The following is an 18,467-nucleotide window of genomic DNA, read 5'->3' as shown; positions in this document are numbered from 1 at the left end:
TTCTTTCTTTCTTTCTTTCTTTCTTTCTTTCTTTCTTTCTTTCTTTCTTTCTTTCTTTCTTTCTTTCTTTCTTTCTTTCTTTCTTTCTTTCTTTTACTTAACTTAACTTAACTTAACTAACCTTAAACTTTTGTGTTGTCAGCTCTTCTTGTTACTCTGTAATAAATGTGCTTTCACAACATTAAATGAACTTGTCAGGGAATTTGCAGAGCATTAGGCTAGGAAGACCGCTATACCTTCTTTGTATCACAAGGTGGCAGAAAATGCCCAGTTTATGTTCTTCATAATCTTAGAGTAGCTTGGATTCTTGTGCTGTATCACTGATAAATCTCATCGAATACATCAATACACAGGCCTTTTTAGGGAATAAGTTACTTTGAAATATTAAGTCTGTATAAATGTGCAGGAAGATCTTATTATATAGGGAAGTCATATGCAGACATCCACAACTTGCAGAATGTTCATAATTGCATAAAAAGCATGTATATAAGTTGTTGAAGTATTGCACTCAATAATATGTATATAGGTAATGGTGTAGAATAGATAACTATATAGTTAAAGTATATATAGGCATTTAGTTTTCAGTTGTCTTTGATTAAATATAAACATGCAAGTGAGAGAGATGGTAGATCCAGGTAGACTGCCTGACAGTTTTTGGCTAAAAAAACTACTGAGATGGTTTTTTGTCAGACTTGATTTTTTCTGAAGATCCCAAGGACTGTTACGTCAAGTCTTTGATCTGAGAGCTACTATTTTCTCTCTTTCTCTTTCTTCATACACGTGTGCTTATCTTTTCATGTGTTTGTAATATTTCTGCTGGTAACTGGTGTTACATTAATTTACGATAAAAAATAGCAAAATTTAGAAGTTTCCCAAACAGCTTAGAATTATATTTAGATTTTGTTAGCCATGAGAATTCATTTTAACTGTATTTTACCAAGTGTCTCAGACTTTTTCTGAATAATGACGCTATTTCTGTGAACATGTCTCTGAGTACATGGGCATGACAGCTTGTTAAAGGCTTACATATGAGGGACTTATATAAGATATAGGAGGAAAAATGATATTATTATGAAAGTGTAAAAATAAATATTACAGTATCTGCTTGTATAATTGGCTGATACAGACATGAACAAGATCCATTAAGTGTCTGTCTCTGCTTCATGTTGCTATTACACTGGGCAGTTTTTCATGTTATAAGCATTAGTTTTGTGAAGTGCCTGAGTCAGGATGGTTTTAAACCAAACATCTGGGCACTGCTTTTGAGAATTAGATCATTGCAAAGTTGTCAATATGAAGTTAAACATAAACTCCTTTCTCAACTACCTTGGACAAGATATTTGTCTGGTATCTTAACTGAGTAAATCAGGTAATCCTTATGTTAAATAAGTGAATCTGAACTCACGGAATAGAGGAAAGATAGCAAAAAAAATTAGGTTACTTTCAGCATATCTTCAATGTGGTTAGTACTAGTTTATTGTATTTTTGAGTCATTTTGCACTGAGTCTGCCAGGTCTTTCTGTATTAACTTGAAGTTGTGAGCGAACATTGTGGCTCCCAGCTTTGTTGCTCATCTGTTGCTACGCCGTGGGCAAGGCCTCCAGCCTGGCTCTGCTTTTTCACTTTCTGTTTACCTTGATTGCTTGTAGTTCATACACCCCTAAAAGGGACAGTATTTCTAATGCATATTCATACTGTTCATTGAACTTAGGACCAAGTGGTAACTGAGGGCCAAGCTACTGAAATACAAAGAGCTGAAATACACGTGTTGTAAGTGTTCTCCTCGAGATATGGGTATGGCTCCTCCTTGACAGAGGCTGGTGCCCAGCCCTGAGAGATGATTTTCCCTACATCAGTGCATCCCTCTGTTTTCATTCAATGGCATATTTAGACTGGAGGTTGGAGGGAGAAGCACTGGAAGGGCACAGGCAGCTGTTTCCAGGGCCTGTCTGCTGCAACTTGTCATTTTGTTTCACAGTATGGAAGGTGCGAGAAGTGACAGGACGAAATAAGTACAGAAGGAGCCAGCTGTTTTATGTGGCCGTGTTAACGAATAAGCCAGGAGTGAAGTTAACTTCATGTGAAGCAGTTTAAATTATTTATTTTGAATTCTGGAACTGTACTTACCACGTTGATCAGTCAGACCTCTGTTGACAGGCTGACATTAATTACTCCACTGGAAACACATCACGCTAGCTGGAAACAATTGTTTTCAGCTATCATTCATGGCTCTGTGTAAAGATACAGCCCACGCAAACACTGGCGAATGGCTTCCCCTCCATCCATGGAAGTGCCTTCTGTGCTCACTCACAGCAGTGAATCAACTCTTTACATACAGCAACAAAATATTAAGTTCAGCAATTGTGGGTGTCTTTTTTTTCCCCCCCTTTCTCTCTGCTTTGGCTGAAACATCCTTACTGAGAACCAAATGTGGTTCAAGTAACAGTTGAACATTATGTTTTTGTAGACGCTCTTGTTGCGTGGCTAGTCAATTTTAGTATATGGGCAGAGTGCACGTATGCAGCATTTATCCATTACAGAGTTGGATTATGCCTAATAACATCTAACTTTGTTTTCAGGTTAGGCCAAAGACCCTGATTCCAGACAGCCTCCCTATTTCCCCATGCAGAGACCAACCATCCAAGCAGCCTCCAACCTTCCAAAAGGCAACTGTTGTCAGTATCAAAAACCCCAGCCCTGCCCTCCCCACTGCCAACAACACCGTCAGCCATGTAGAGACGCCTAACAGCCAGGCACAGAGTGTCACCGATCCTACCCCTCTCTCATCGCCCCTGAGCAGTGCCGGTGTGGCCTACGCCATCATCTCCACTTCCCCCAGCAATGCAGCCCCTATCAGCACCAGCGCTACTGTCTCTGTGGTCAACGACAGCATCAAAGTGCAGCCGCTCCTCATTAGTGCCGACAGCAAGGTAGGTTCTGATTCTTGCTGCCTTCCAGTTGCCAAACACAGGAATTATGATGCAGATGTGAGCAAGATGTTCACAGAATCACTGAGGTAGGAAGGGAATTCTACTCCATCCCCTGCTCAAACTGGGACACCCAGAGCAGTGTGCTCAGGACCACATCCAAGTGGCTTTTGGAGATCTCCAAGGAGAAGACTCCACAACCTCTGGGCAACCTGTGCCAATGCTCTGTCACGTGCACAGCAGAGAATTGCTTTCTAGCATTCAGAGGGAACCTCCTGTGCTCCAGTTTGTGCCCATTGGCTCTGGTCCTGGCACTGGGCACCGTTGAGAAGAGCCCACTTCCGTCTTCTGTGCACCCTCTCTTCATGGATTTGAATGCATTGAGTAGATCCCCTGGAGCATCCTCTTCTCCAGGCTGACAAGGCCCAGCTGTCTCAACCTTTCCTCACAGAACTGCTTGATTGTATTGATAGCCCTCCATTGGACTCTTTCCAGTAAGAGCCTGTCTCTCTCATCCTGCACGACCCTGTTCAGAATAGTGCCAGTGGTTTCTGGTGAAGGAAATATTCAGAAAGCAATGGGAAAATCCTTAGCGGGACACATGGATACTAGTAGACATTTATCAGTGTACATAGCTTGTTTTTAGTGGGATTAAAATGCATCACTATATAATTTGACATTACTGGGACAATATGATCTTCCCTTTTCCTAAACAATTTCTTATTAACAATATCCCTGAATTCTGTGCAGGCTCAAATTTCCCATGGACTCCCTCTTCGATTATATAGTGATATCAGTTATATCAACTGATCCCAGGGGAGTGTATCAAATAATTAGGCATTCCCTTCTACATTTCTTGGGCAAGCCGAATGAAATGAGAGATCAAGGTTTCAAAACTGATCAACAGATCAGTAGGAAAAAATCAAGTTATAAATTTATTTTTTCCTGTTTGTATGGTATTTCAGCTTTGAAATACAAGAACTTCACCACTCGTGTACCAGAAATAGATTCAATAAAGTCTGCCAATGTACCCAGCAGACATTCATTGTAATTTGCTGCTAGGATCCTGCTGCTCTGGATCTTACTGGCAGCACAGGTTCTCATACAGTATTAACAAAGGATACAGAATGCAGGATGGTTTGTGAATTAAATAAAACTAAGCATCTCTTTGGCACTTCTCAAACATAATTTATTTTTCTTACTCAAACTGACTACTGGTTAAAAAAAATACCTTTTTATGCTATTGAGTCTTTTAGTGTGACTGGGTGGAAATCAAGTACTCTACTCATATATAACAATTAAACAAATTGCTTGAAGGTTAGCAATTAGATGGAAGAGACCTCATGTTGAAATCCAGTAACTTTCATCAAGAAGGTGACCTTGGGAAACTCTTCCATACTCCTCTATGTACCTTTGATTATGGGTATAAAGTCACACGTGTAGTTCTGAAGTCAAAAACTGTCTTTCATTCCTTTTAATTTAATAGCTTCTGAGGTAATGTTATTTGTAACATGTAAATCTTTATGTAGTAAATCAGATAGTAGCAGATGCATGCATAAGAAATCTGTGTAGTAATTCCTATAGCTAAGGTTCTAAAACTCAATTAATTTTAATTAAAAACATGTATTTTACTTTGTTTATGCAAAACTGGATATCCACCACTCATAACCCATAAATAGTGAGGACTCAACTCTGATCTCAGTTACATCAGTATTACTGAGGAGCACCTTCCTTCCACTCCACATGTACTTATTCTAAAATAACACTGGGATGACTGAGGTCAGGCTGTTACTTTGAATGTATAGCAGTTCCATCTCTTCTGTGTGTATGTGAAACAACTTAGAATCACTGACAGCATGGAGAATAAATTTAAGCCACTGAATCAGCTTCAGTAGCCCTCTGAATACAGTGTCCTGATTTTCAGAGATGTTAATCAAATGGTTCCCTTAGGTTGCTGCTAATTTATGATGCATTTATAAAGATTAATTTTTAGAAAGTTTAGTAGAGATTTAGAGGCCTAAGCTAGGTATCCAGTTTTTGATACTTTTGACTTGTGATTCGCATTTATTATCTATATACCTATCAACTAACCATTTAGTGAAGAATCAAAGTTTCAGGCAGAAAATTCCAGTTTCATGTAGTGAATTCTGTTCTTTTATTTGTATGTTGTCTTCCAGGTTATCATTATTCAACCTCAAGTCCAAACCCAGACAGAAAGTAAAGTGGAGACAAAGAAACCTCCTGAAGAGTCAGCTCAGGGATCCCCTGCTACCAAAAAGAAAAAGGAGGAAAACCCCGAGGTGATCTATTTTATTATTTCAAATGTGTTGCAGTATGGTTGAATTATAGGTGCCATTTCTAAACACTTTGTTGTATGCATATATAATTACTATATTTGTGCTTGTGGTTCATTGCAAATGGAGTGATTCCTGCCCTAGAGAGCTACTCTGACAAATTTGGTTTGCATCATTCAAATCTTCCATTGTGACAAAATGTAAGAATTGTAGGTCTTATAATAATCCAGGCACCTTGCAAGAGTATAGTTGTATTTCTTCTGAAAGATATATACAAGCTGATTATATTTTATTTTATGGTAGCGAATATGTAACACTGGCTTTATAGGCTATATATGAGATTGAATTAATATTTCTTTTTCTAAGTTTTTATGTTTTCATTTTCTTTGTAATGAATTTTGCAATCTCTAGATTGTATGTAGCAGCGTAGTTCCTTGCATTTGCTGTGTGCATGCCATCCAACATGTACACATTCTTTCTCTGAATAAGAGAGTAGAAAGCAGGTTATAGGGTTAAATCTCTTTCATGAACTATATTTACTGTGTAAATTAAAAATACAAATCAGAAGGTGTAGAAATGGAGATTGTTTTAACAGGCGTTTTGGTTTTGACTGGATATATTCAAATTAGATTGTGTGTACTTTCGAGGCAATTTGAGAAATTATTCAAGCTGAGTTTACTTCTCATGTTGAAATGCTCAGATCACATGACATCCTAACCTTATTACTCTAATATGTTTGTAGCAAGAAAGCATCCTTGGAGCTGTAGGTTTAAGAGGACTATTGCAATATAAGTTTTTAATGTTATGTGGGCAGTGTGGGTGGTAGTTCCTTTTGCCATTCTGAGAGGCTTGTATTGTTAAAAGAGTGTTAAGGAATAAATATTGTGACTTCTAGCCTGGAATATCACAGTTTACAGAAGCTCTGCTGAACTATACTCATGAAATCTCCCCAGTTTAAAATCTGACCCTTGTATGAATCTTTGTTGTCACTGAGCAATGGGACCACATGAATCTCTTTTCTTTAGGGAAGTATTTCCAAAATATTATTATTGTGCATCACCTGGTGGTCAGGAAAGCTACTAGATTCTGCTTAAAAAAAGAATTCTAGAAAAAACATATTTTCTTTGCCCATAACTTATCCCCCACAAAAGAATATTGAGCAAATATCTTCCAGAGGGATGCAGAAGGAGACCACGTGACTGGGGACACATGTTGGTTTAGCATTCTTAAATTTAATGAGCTTTCTGTTAAATTGCTAACAAGTATGTCCTGGTGTCGATGGTCTCTTTGATTGCCTTTTCTGTAACCAAAATCCTTGTTCCTACAGTGCATACAGGAGGTCTCAGCAAGCACATTTTTCTGGGTAGGTAGGATGCTGAAGCTGTGCCCTTAAGTATGACTTTTTTTTCTTTCCTTAGATTTGTTTCACAGCCATAAATGTGTAGGTCTAGGGTTAATTTCTTTTGTTCTTTGAAAGTAAACTTTAGCTGATTATAATGTATCTGTGCAATTAGTGTAATTAGAACTAACAACATAATTAGTGTAAACACATGTAATGACATAAATAGAACATGTAATTATAAAATGAAATGGTTTTGTAAAAATCTTTGTTTTACTTCATGAAAAGACATACTGTATATTTCTAAAAGCAGTCGTGGCTGTTTAACAGATGATTAAATTTGAGACAAAGAGTAACAAAGATACTGTGATCCTTTTTTGAAGAAAACAAGCAATCTAGGCACTTCTCTCCACACCTTTATTTGTCTTCAAAGCACAAAACTGAGGCAGGAACTCAAGTATGTCTCTACATAAATGTCTGCCATGATAGACTGGGATTTAACAAATTACATTTAAAATTCAAAGTAAATAAACCAGAAATAACCAGACCTTCCAATAACCAGGAGTTCCATCTGGAGTTCCTGAGTTCCTAAACAAACAAGAGATTGAGGACACTGGCTGCCTTGATCTTTCTGCTGGGAAGCTGACTCTGGACACAGCTCCCCAGCAAGAAATTAAGAAATTATGCTATGGAGCAGTTCTTCTGTGAAGAAAGTGACTGTTATTTTTTTTGTCATCAGTGTGTTGGCTTTTTTTTTTCTTTTTTTTTTTTTTTTCTGAGTTCAGCACAGAAAGGAACAGAATTGCACAAAACATTTTGCATTTCATTTTGTGTGTCAGTGAAATGTTACATTTCTGGTACATTTCTAGCATTTTTTTTATTTAAAAGAAAAGTTAATGCCAGAAATGCTGGTTGTTTAGTGAACAGTGATTTTAATCCTACCTAACAAGGACAAAGAAACACTCTACTTTGGACTAAATGCTAGTGATTAAAAAGCTGGAAAAACTAAAGGATCAGTTTTCTGGATTTCCATGCAGAGAAGAAACAGCATTGCATTGCCATTACTCTGTGGTACTTGAAAGCACTGCAGTGGAAGCAGTATTTTGAGTTGAATCCAATGGGTTGCATGAGCATGAAATAGCAAAATCCATTTTAAAAATGCTGTTAATGTAATATGCTTGTTAAAATGAATGCAGCTTTTACTGGATCCTTTAAAAAGAATCCATCTTTCAAATAACTATAAAAGCTAATGCTTCCTTTCTTTAGTAGTGAGATAATTATCAAGTCCATTTATGAAAGCTCTTCGTATGTTAAGCAAGTATGCTGTCATTACGTTTAATTAGATATGTATTTGAATATTGTTAGTATAGAGGAAATTGTTTAGCAAGCATTCCTGTACGCAAGTAATGTTAGTTTAGATGTCAGAAAATACATGCTCCCTTTACGGCCTAATCTTTGGGTAAGATAGACAATCTATGCTCTGTTGGGAAAACACAGTTTCACATTAACCATTCCAACTCTCTGATTCTGTATTGAAACGTTGCTATCACTTCTGCTTAGAGTGCTGACGTATCCTGCCACAAAGTTACTTTCAGTAGGGGTGAAGTGAAGCTTGTAATTCTACTCAATTGACAAATTTTCTTCTCAGATCTTCACAGTGGGTCTCAGATCAAATATTCATCTTTCCCTTCCCATGTGGAATCCCCACTGTGTCTAGCTGGTGTTTTAGACATGTAAAGAGTGAACATTAATGAAATCAAGGTGTGACATGCATATATACATGTGCTTGTCATTACCAGAGTTATGGAGGGCAGAAATTTAGCATGAAACTCATCTAAATTTGTGGTGATTAGATTCTAAATGACCATTTTTTTTTAATCTACAGAAAGAATTACATACTAGGGGATTATGGAATGACAATATTCCTCTTATGGATTTGTTAGTTCATCTCCTGAATTTAGATATTTTCACAGATGGAAGAACAATATGGATATCCAATCCTCACCCTCTAAATTTTGAAGAACCCACTTGTTAGCTAGATCTTTCCATTTCTAGAATGAGGATGTACTTACTTTTGCTGACTCGCAGTATGAAAGTGACTTACTAGTTATCCTGAGCTGAAAGTTGAATCATAGTACTTTTCCTAAATAAGGTTAAATTAATTTAACTTGGGACTGCTGAAATGTGTTCTCCTGACACTTCTCTGGTTGAAACAGAATGTTTTGACCTTGTACTACCTAAATATTCCAATTATTTTATCCTAAACCTATTCATTTTATTTTGGGTGAGCATGATGATTACATCTTCCAAGGGACTTCGGGTTCTTTGCCACGGTTGGATTGTGAGTTTTGCTTGCCTGGACTCCTAATAGCTTGGGTTTTCTAGTTAGATTGTGTCTCCTGTGGAATAGCACCTTGTGAAAACGCCACTTGTGTAACGAGGCCCAAAAAGGCTGTTCAGCACAGCACAGAAGGGACGCCTCATGTTATCCCAGATCTGACTCAAAACCAGGAGTTCAGTTCAGTTTGGGCTAGGAACTACACAGCAGAATTTCAGTTTTCCATTTAAGAAAACAGAATAAATAAAAAGGAATTTCTGCTTCAGCAAAACTTTTTGTGCTAGGAAAAATTTCTCAGTGAGAAATCACTGACGGAAAATGTAAGTCTGCTCTAGTACTTGCCCTGTTACTGCATAGCTATGTTTAAAACTTTTGCTGATATTGAAATGTGTTTTGTATGTATACACTGTATAAGAATTCTGAGTCATATTTTAGATCACATTCCAAACTGTCAAATGAGTTCACCACTGTCGGTGCAAGGTATATGTTCACTCCCCAGTGAGGGAAGGTATCAGAGTGTCTATTTGTAGTTCATGCATGTGATATTTTTTCTGTAACTTGGGAAGAGCAGTTTCTGAACTGTTCTACTGGGAGGAGGAGAATTCACTATGCTTCAAATGTCTTCTTAATTATTAACAGATATATAGTATTGTAAAGTTCAGCGAAAGCATGTTGTATTTTCTTAGTACAGCTTGCTCATAACCAGTAAAAACAATGCCAGGTCCAGTCAGTGATAGTAATACACAATCACTTCTCTGAAGAGTGGAGTAACAAAGCAACTAGCAATATAAAATTGAATTGACTGGATTTTGATCATGTGTTATGTAACACTAGTACTCATACAGCATTGGCCTTGTGTCTCTGAATGGTTCTTATAGTCCCACAAATAGGGCATGACTTACCAGGCATATCTGAAGCAAATCCTGAATTGCTTCTTCGTATGTGTTTAAGGAATAGACATTTCTAAAAGATCTTAATTGGGTTTATTCTATCAGTGCTAGATTACTTACTTCTATCAGGATTGTTACAGTAGAAAATCTAACCCCTGTTTATTTTTTCCATAGAAAATTGCCTTCATGGTAGCATTAGGACTGGTTACAACAGAACATTTGGAAGGTAAGATGGCATGTGTTGTTTCACAGTTCAGATTTTGAGTGAATTTTTTTCCCTCCGCTGCTCCACAGCTGGAAGAAATGGGTGGTTCTGTTCTTAGAAGAGCAATTAAGGATTAGGTAAAATGTTGCTTGTGCACACTTGTTCTTTTCGGCCTCAAGCTAATGGATGTCTATGTTTTGCTCTGCCTCCCATCTCATCACAGAGCTCATGGTGTGACAACTTAACTCTGCAGCCAGTAGCAGCATGCCTGGCATAAGCTGGCCTTGGGGCTCACTCAGTCAATGTGGTCTTTTAAAGGCTGTTACCTGCCAGAGAAGATAGTGAAGCTGAAAGTCTACAAAGGCTCTGGCCAACACTGGTCTGCCTGAAGGGTCAGCAAGGGTCATTCAAAGATGTTTACCCCCATCTTCTGTAGCAAGCATGCCTTCTTTTCTTTCCTTGCGTGAGAAGGACACGCTCTCATTTCTTGAGTTAACCATCTGTCATCTCTAGAGTTCCTCAGAATGATGTGTATGATAGTGATAAAAGGTCAACATCTGCTTTATGTGTTTTTAAGTGAATTTAAAAACTACCTCTCATGAAGTCTTCCTTTTCCCACTCCTTTTCACTTAGCCAAAATAAACAGACTTTCCTGAACCAGATCTTGCTCTTTTGTGAGAGTTGCTACCATACCTTCCTAGACCTCTGAATTTTAATTCCAAGCAGATACTGCACATAATCTAAAAGCAGCCATCTTATACTGTTCGTTTTTCTTTTCCTTCCTTCCAAAAATACCTTACAAGAGTTAGCAGATTTGTACCTTTCTTTGCTTCAGCTTTGTCTTTCTGAATAATCGTACAGATGAGGGTAAAAAAGAACTTGTTCAGCAAATTTGCCAGTGGTGTTTAATGAGTTTGAGGGTTTCTTGGCAGAATGGGCACATTCTCATGGAGAGAGGAGCTATTATAAAGAAAAATTCTACAGCTTGATATGTTTTGGTTAGTGCTTAGCCAATTCAAATTGGTGAGATTCCACTGATACAAGGAGTGCTAAACTGGTGTCTAGGCCAGCCAAGAATGGATCTTACTAACAAAAATGTTAATGATAATTGACACTTACTGCCCATCCCATGGATGTTTATGTGCACGATTTATGACTGTTTACGTGCTTTAGAGTTAGCCACATTCTTAGATACCTTGCTCTCTCAGGAGTCCAACTTATTTACAGCTTTTTAAATCAGATACTTTGTTCTTCTCTTCGCTGGTTTTAAGAGTGGCTGTGAATTCTGGAGAAAATAGCTTCTTAATTATAAAGTCTCCTCCATACATGCAGAAGGTTTTCTGGGCTTTTTTTTTTTTCCTCTTCTTTTCTGTCTTTTTCCTCTTTAAAATTGCATTTTAGAAAATCATTTGATGTCCTAGTGACTGAGAACTTGAAAGCAGTTTAGAGAAACTTTAAGCCATCAGCCTTTTTAATCCCTTAATGGTAATGGATTGAAATGGAAATTAAAAAGCCACAGCAATTTCAGGAGAAGATTTTTAATCCGAAAACTGCAAATAATGACTGGTTCTTGTTTTCGTTGTCCAGGGAAAATAGGACAACATTTGAAATTATGCTGAAGTGCAAATTATGCTTGCAACAGAGAGATCTTTGTTTTGAATAATTGTTTGCTCTTTGATTTTATTGGAACTAATAAATTGTTCACATAGATTTAATGCTTATGTTCAAAATGACAAGAACTGCTCTGTTCTGTTTGTGGTACAGAACAGTAAGTGCAGAGATGCACATTTTGAACCTAACTACTACAATACTTATCCTCCAGAATCAATTCTTTCAGAAAAATTCACTTTCTATTTTCCCTCTAGCTTGAAATAAATGGCTCTCATCAAGTGCTATTTACTATGGAAAAGGTATTTTGTCATGACTGTTGGTGATTGCTGCTCTCAAAAAATACCCTTATAGCTTTCACCGGCTAAAGGTTATTATTTTAATGCTGTGTCATATTTATGATTATCAGCCACTGTCATTTATCAGGAAGTAGTGGTCATTATGCGGTTCTGTTTATTTTATTACTTCTAATGTATTCATCAGTTTTACATTTTTTGAATTAGACTGTATCAGGATTGAGCCATTAAAAGCCTATTCACTCAGTATCATTAATTCTCAGTGTTACTGATTTTCTTCATTTTATTCATTGATTTTGTGCTGAGGAGCTGTGATACATTTCTTGTAAGGATTTCTCTACCAGCCCAACAGCCTTTCCACCTGACTTCCAGAGGAAGTTCTTTCCCCTTGCTGGGAAAAGAGCTGTTCTGCAGATCCCCAGTCCTCAACAGCCTATGAGCATCCGAGCCCCTTCCACTGATATTCTGCAGGAAACAGATTGCATTGAAGAGGAATTGTCCTTACAGGCCTTATTCAATAACCACACGGAGTGTTTTGGGATGAAGGCAGTAGCTTGTGGAAGCTTTGCCTCCAACATAAAGCTAACTTCAATTCTGTTCATCTCTGACAAATGCGTTACCACTTAGGTTTCTTTTTTTTCTGCTTAGTTTATACTTTTTAAAATTAACAAACTAAAGAATAAATCTGTGATGCAGCATATGGTTGTTACACCAAAAGTTCTAAGAATACTTTTCAGCATTGCCACTGTGTTAAAATAAACAAATAGAATTAAAATCTAGATAGAAAAAAAGATAACATTTAAAAGATAACATTTAAAAGAATTATTCAGGTCTTGCTAAAGAAAAAAAAAAACTGAAATATCTCCATTTATATTATTGGATTATTTTAATCAGTTAAAACAAATTATTTATTTTTACTTTTTTAAGCCCTGTTGTGAAAGAGGTAGCAGGGATAACGTGCTCAGTACTTTTTAGCAGAAGTAGCAAGTAACAAAAGATTGTATGCCAGTCTCTGCCTCTGGTCTATCTGGGTGTGATTACTTACAGATATGTTCCTGGATGTATGCACTCCTTCATTCTATAAATGAAGTGCCGACATTGTGCCCTCCCTCCCTGATGGCAGTACAGGGTGGAGCACATCCAGTGCTGTTTCAGTTCATTAGTCTCTCTCTATTTCCATCTATTTCCACTATGATTATGTTTCCCCCCCAGCCAGCTTTCATCTCTACACCACAGTGTTGCCTCTTCCAAAGCTGTGTTCCAGGTCTCTACCACATGTGTGGGTCAGGCTCCAGCAGATATTTCTGTTGCCTTGGTGAGAGCATGTATCAAATAAATTCTCTCTTAATCCTGCAACCCAAAAGGGCAGAGAGCTACAGATCCATCACGGGCTTCTCGTGAAGACACTCAGCCCAGCTATGCACTCTGACACACAGAAGTCTCTGCCATGTCAGGTCCTTTGTTTCTGTTCCCAAACCAGTGATCTTGCATCCCTGTGACAACTAAGAAGCAATAAGTCTGGGCAGCCCTTGCTCCAGCTTTTTACCTACACTGCCATGAGGGTACTGAGGTGCTGCAGCCCCTGTATTCACTGTCTGGCTTTGGTTACTGGGGCTGGCTGCAGGAGCCACAGCTCCTGCTCATGCTGCTGGAACCAGAGCCCAAAGTCAGTGATCACCCACTTCCTCTCTCTCTACTAGCATCAAGGTACACAAGTTTTTCTTCTATGACATCCCTGGCACCTTTGGCCATTGGTTCATTCCCTTAGTAAGATGAAGACCATCTTTCTCCCTGCAGCTCTGTGACAGGTTACTGGATCCACATGTAGCACTCATCCAGCTGCTGATGTCAGATTCCCTTCATGCTTTGAGGTTTGGAAGCTTCAGGATGGTGGTTTCTTCATAGCAAGGTAATACTTTAATGGTAGGACAGAGCTATTACCCACACAAGAGCCTCCTCTTTCCTGGTGTCATAGCAGTGGGGATGTTAACAACATGCTGGCAGTGGTTGCAACCAGGGAGTTTATTGCACATTGCTGTGCAGCCTTGCATCACGTTTCTCCATAGTGAAATGCTTCATAGCTTCAGGAGGCACATGGCAGCATATGTCTATCTCGTGTCAGGCTGGGAATCAGACCTGCCTATATGCTTTGAATTGTGCTAGAAGAAGACACCTAAGTGTGAGAGGTGATGTTCCCATCCCAGTGAGAAAACCCAGCCAGAATATGCAAGTTGTTCCCCTGTTTTTCTTGTCTGTCTGATTTCCTTCTGCTACATCCATCACCCCAAAAAGTGTCAGCTTAGCCAGTAGTTCTTTGTGAACAAGAAGTTTTAAATCAATATCCTGGAACTCAGAGCCATAAAAAATCTGTGCAGGTTGTTGGCCTTGTTCCTAGTGACACTACGTCCAGGATGTGACCAGTAATACTCACACCATATACTGGAGCACATGGCACTTTCTACTCATGGGAAAGGGCGCTAGGAGGCCAGAACTGTGTGTCAGGAATCCAATTCCTGTGTATCATAAGCATCCTGAAAACTGGACTGTATCATACTGTTGGGTTGCAAATGAGAGCTAGAATTTTGCGGAAATTCTGAGATGGGAATCTTTACCTCAGATATTGACAGAAGAGACCAGACCTTCTGCAGAACCAGGTGGTATCCTGAGTTTGAGTTTCTTTAGGGTGTGCTCCTGGTGCTTTGATGGGCTGATGGGTTAGTGTTCCTGCCAGTTCCTCATCTGGGAAATGTGCTCAAAGCAAGACACAATGGAAGTGTCAAGACCACGAGGACATTCAGCCTAACAGGATCTCTCTGTCATCTCAGTGCAGAGTATGAACTTTCCTATACAATATTCACTTGGTAAACATTTTGAAGTGGAGCATCAGTTTAGCTGCACACACTTCATAGAATCACAGAATCTTTTGAGTTGGAAGGGACCTTTAAAGGTCATCTATTCCAACTCCCATGCAGTAAACAGGGACTTCTACAACTACATCAGGTTGCTCAGAGCCCCCTCCAGCCTGACCTTCCAGGTCTCCAAGAACAGAGCTGAAACCTATTCCTGTGCCTCACTACCCTTATTGTAAAATCCTTCTTCTTTATATCCAATCTAAATCTCCCCTCTTTTAGTTTGAAACCATTTTCCCTTGTCTTTTTGCAATAGACCCTGCTAGTCTGTCCCCTTCTTTCCTGTAGCTCCCCTATAGATACTGAAAGGCCTCTCTGAGGTCTCCCTGCAGCCTTCTCTTCTCCAGGCAGAACAGCCCCAGCTCTCTCAGCCTGCCCTTGTGGGGGAGGTGTTCCATCCCTTGGATCATTTTTGTGGCCCTCCTCTGGACAATCTCTAACAGATCCACATCTGTCCTGTACTGAGGGCTCAACATCTGTATGCAGTACTCTATGTGAGGCCTCACCAGAGCAGAGGGGCAGGATCATCTCCCTTGACCTGTTGGCCACACTTCTTTTGATGCAGCCCAAGATACGGGCTTTTATGTCATGGGGTGAATGTTGGATGGCTCTCCTTGTTAATATCTGTTCTTACTTTCTTACTGAAATAAAAAGTAGGCTTTAAAATACACACTTATGATCTCGCCGTTCTGATGTAAAGAGCTGGAAAAAGAAATTCTATGTGACAGAAATGAAATCTTAGCTCAGATGAAAGCAGCAATAAGCTTGCAGATTTCATTGGGCCAGGAATTCACTCTCCCTTTCTGTGCCTGCTTCCAGAAGCATACACGTGACTAATTTTAGCTAAGTGCAGTCCTGAGTAAGTGCCATCTTCAACAGGTGTTGCCTTTTAGTAGGAGAGAGTTCTGTGTTTCCTCCTTTTCCAACTGCAGGACTGCAGTTCATTGAGACCACCTATGTGCTGCTGTTTCCAGTGGCGCAGTGCCATGTTTGGCTCACAGCAACATTTTGCATGCTCAGGATTGTGAAGCTGTATATTTTGGATGAATAAGTCATAGTGCCCTAGTTAGAGCTGTGTCTAGCCATCCTATTCTGACTGTGCTTTTTCTAGCCTCCATGGAGGAAAAGTAAAGTCAACAAAACTTGAAAGGATCTCTGTTCTCTTGTCTGATGTGACTTTCAAGGCTTAACTGCTTTATATGCTCTGTTTTGTTGGTAGCAGACATTGATAGCAGTTTGAAAGCTCTCTGCTGATGACTGCTAAATGTGTTTATTGAGGGATCATCATAAAAATCTTGTAGGGCAGTACCAGTCCACTGTGAAGGAGGGAAAAAATGAAAAATGACATGTTCTGAATTTTACAAGGAAAAGCTTATTAATGTCAAGCCTTGAACTACAGCAAATGTCAGTGCTGCTGCAACCCAATTAACACTTTAGAAACTGAAACTGAACGTAAAGCCCAAGGGATTGAGGGTAAAAGCATCTTACTCAACAAGTTTGATCTACATTTTTCCCTGATGAATGAGAAATACATGGTTTGTGATTCTTTGTGTGGCTACAGAAATCCAGAGCAAACGTCAAGAAAGGAAGAGAAGAAGCACAGCAAATCCAGCCTACAGTGGACTCTTGGAAACAGAGGTACTTGATCATTCACTTTTTTTTTTTTTTTTTTTTTGCCACAGTGCTATTTCATGTCAATGAAAAGTTTAAGCGCTTCTTATTACAAAAGTAGATATGAATGCAGAACCACACATTCACTTGTGAAGAGATATTGATGTGGAAAAAACAGATTTTCATCTCAGTAGCTAAGCAACAGATTTTTTCCCCACAGCATCACTTGCTTCAGACTAGAACTCATGTTGGTTTTAATGAAGGCCAAAAGAACTGATTTTATTTGGGATCTAATTGCTCCTTTTCCTATACAGATGGTCCTGTTAGATCAGACCTGAAGAACAGGAGTGTTGCATTGTCTTCAGACTTGAGTTTTGTTTTTGAACTGAAAAATATAGATTTATTAAGCATATTAAAATTCTACCTTTAACATTTCACCGCAGTTTGGGGTTTCTATTTGAACTTCCTACAGAAATAAAACTGATTTGCAACCAGGTCTCCATTTAATTAAGATCCCTCTGTGTTCCAAGTTCTTTAAGCCTAAATAAAGTGATTTTTCTGTATGTGGGTATCAGCAATGTGAAATTTTTGGCATGCCAAAATTTCAAATTTCTGTGTTTGTTGGCAGACAGCAGACAGATAAGACTAAGAGAAAACCCATCAGTGTAGTCAAGCTGCTTAGTGAACTGTCTGCTCTTTTTTTGAAAACATTGGAGATCTTTATTCTCCAGAACATCTCTGGGAACTTGAATTATTCAGAACTCTTCAGTTTTTCTCCAGCCACCTCTTAGTAGCAAATACTGATGCTCATACATCCAGTGTTTAACACAGTAGAAACTGTAGGCTTGCTAGTACTACATTTGCAGTGTCTTCTCTAAAACCTTTTTGTCCCAGCAAGTTTATTAAGATGCAGAAGTTTTGTGATTGTAATCTGATCAGTGTTCAAGAGAAACTCAGTTGTCCTGGAGCAGGGATAGAAGGGGTGATGGAGGAGGCCTGCTTCACCCTTAGTTCATACTTCTCATTGTATGTATCCTCAGAAGCATATCTGGAAGTGAGGGATTGCATGGAGGAAAAGAAAATGTGTGTTGAAGAGTCCTATGGCTGATCAGCTGTGTCGTCATTGGGAGCTGTCATTAAATACTGACCATGGGGAATGCTGTTCAAATAAAATGGAGGCAGATGGTTTTTCTCTGATCAATTAGCTGCTCAGATTGATTTGCTAATCAGTGAGTTGAGATATTTTGTGGCATTTCAGGCATTTTGGTGTAGTTTAATTTATGGTTAGTCTATGGAATGATCTTTAATTCATGATTGTTTAAATTGGAATTGCATATAAATTAGACTTTCTATTTGCCAGTGCCCCTCAAACAGCAGGATCTCAGCCTCTGTAGTGGTGATGTTGACTTCCCTGATTACAAAAATGTGATCACAGCCTTATGTCTTCAGTTGAATGTTGTGCATATCATTTTTGAGGCTTTTTTTTCTAAAAATGTTTTTGAGATACCACATTGTTTTTCCACTATCAACGTCTGGTTTTTGGTTTGTTTTTTTTTTTTTTTTTTTTTGGTTGGTTTGGTTTGTGGTTTTTGTTGTTGTTGGTTTGGTTGGGTGTGGTTTTGTGGTTTTTTTTTTCATAGGAAAGGGTTGAGTTTCAGGCTGGATATTTCTTGAAGAAAGAAACATAGATTTATAATTCATTAACAGGATTATTAGCAAAAACCTTCTAATTTTCCTTCAAGCAGAGTGTAACAACATCTAATGGTACTGCTTGCAGTCCTGCTGAACGAGGATGATGTAGAGGAACAATTAGGAGTTATGTAGACTGTTAATGAAGCCCAGGTAGCTATTGACCAACAGCTTTTACAGTCTGATAAGTTGGTGATGGACTGCATTACGTCTCTGTTAACATCTCAGACATGTTTCCAGTGGACTGTGTTTACAAATTTGAAGTTCTTTGGTGACCTCAGTAGTTTGAAACAACTACCCACTCCTAAATTTCATACATATTAACTCCTGAATGAGAAATATTTTACTTGGGCACTAATGC

General features: G+C 38.6%; 1 protein-coding gene across 1 annotated transcript in view; it reads left to right on the top strand.

Moving 5' to 3' along the window:
- Positions 1–18,467, top strand: part of PHF21B (PHD finger protein 21B) — a 65,341-nt gene that overhangs the window by 32,308 nt on the left and 14,566 nt on the right. The window contains exons 3-6 of the mRNA XM_021392942.1: positions 2,580–2,930; positions 5,105–5,227; positions 9,963–10,014; positions 16,368–16,444. Coding sequence (XP_021248617.1) covers positions 2,580–2,930; positions 5,105–5,227; positions 9,963–10,014; positions 16,368–16,444 — 603 coding nt within the window. The remainder of the gene's footprint in view (positions 1–2,579; positions 2,931–5,104; positions 5,228–9,962; positions 10,015–16,367; positions 16,445–18,467) is intronic.

This window comes from Numida meleagris, chromosome 1 (genome assembly GCF_002078875.1).
Source record: "Numida meleagris isolate 19003 breed g44 Domestic line chromosome 1, NumMel1.0, whole genome shotgun sequence".
Lineage (NCBI taxonomy): Eukaryota > Metazoa > Chordata > Aves > Galliformes > Numididae > Numida > Numida meleagris.
Note: the sequence above shows the minus strand (reverse complement) of the source record. Positions and strands in the feature narration are given on the sequence as shown.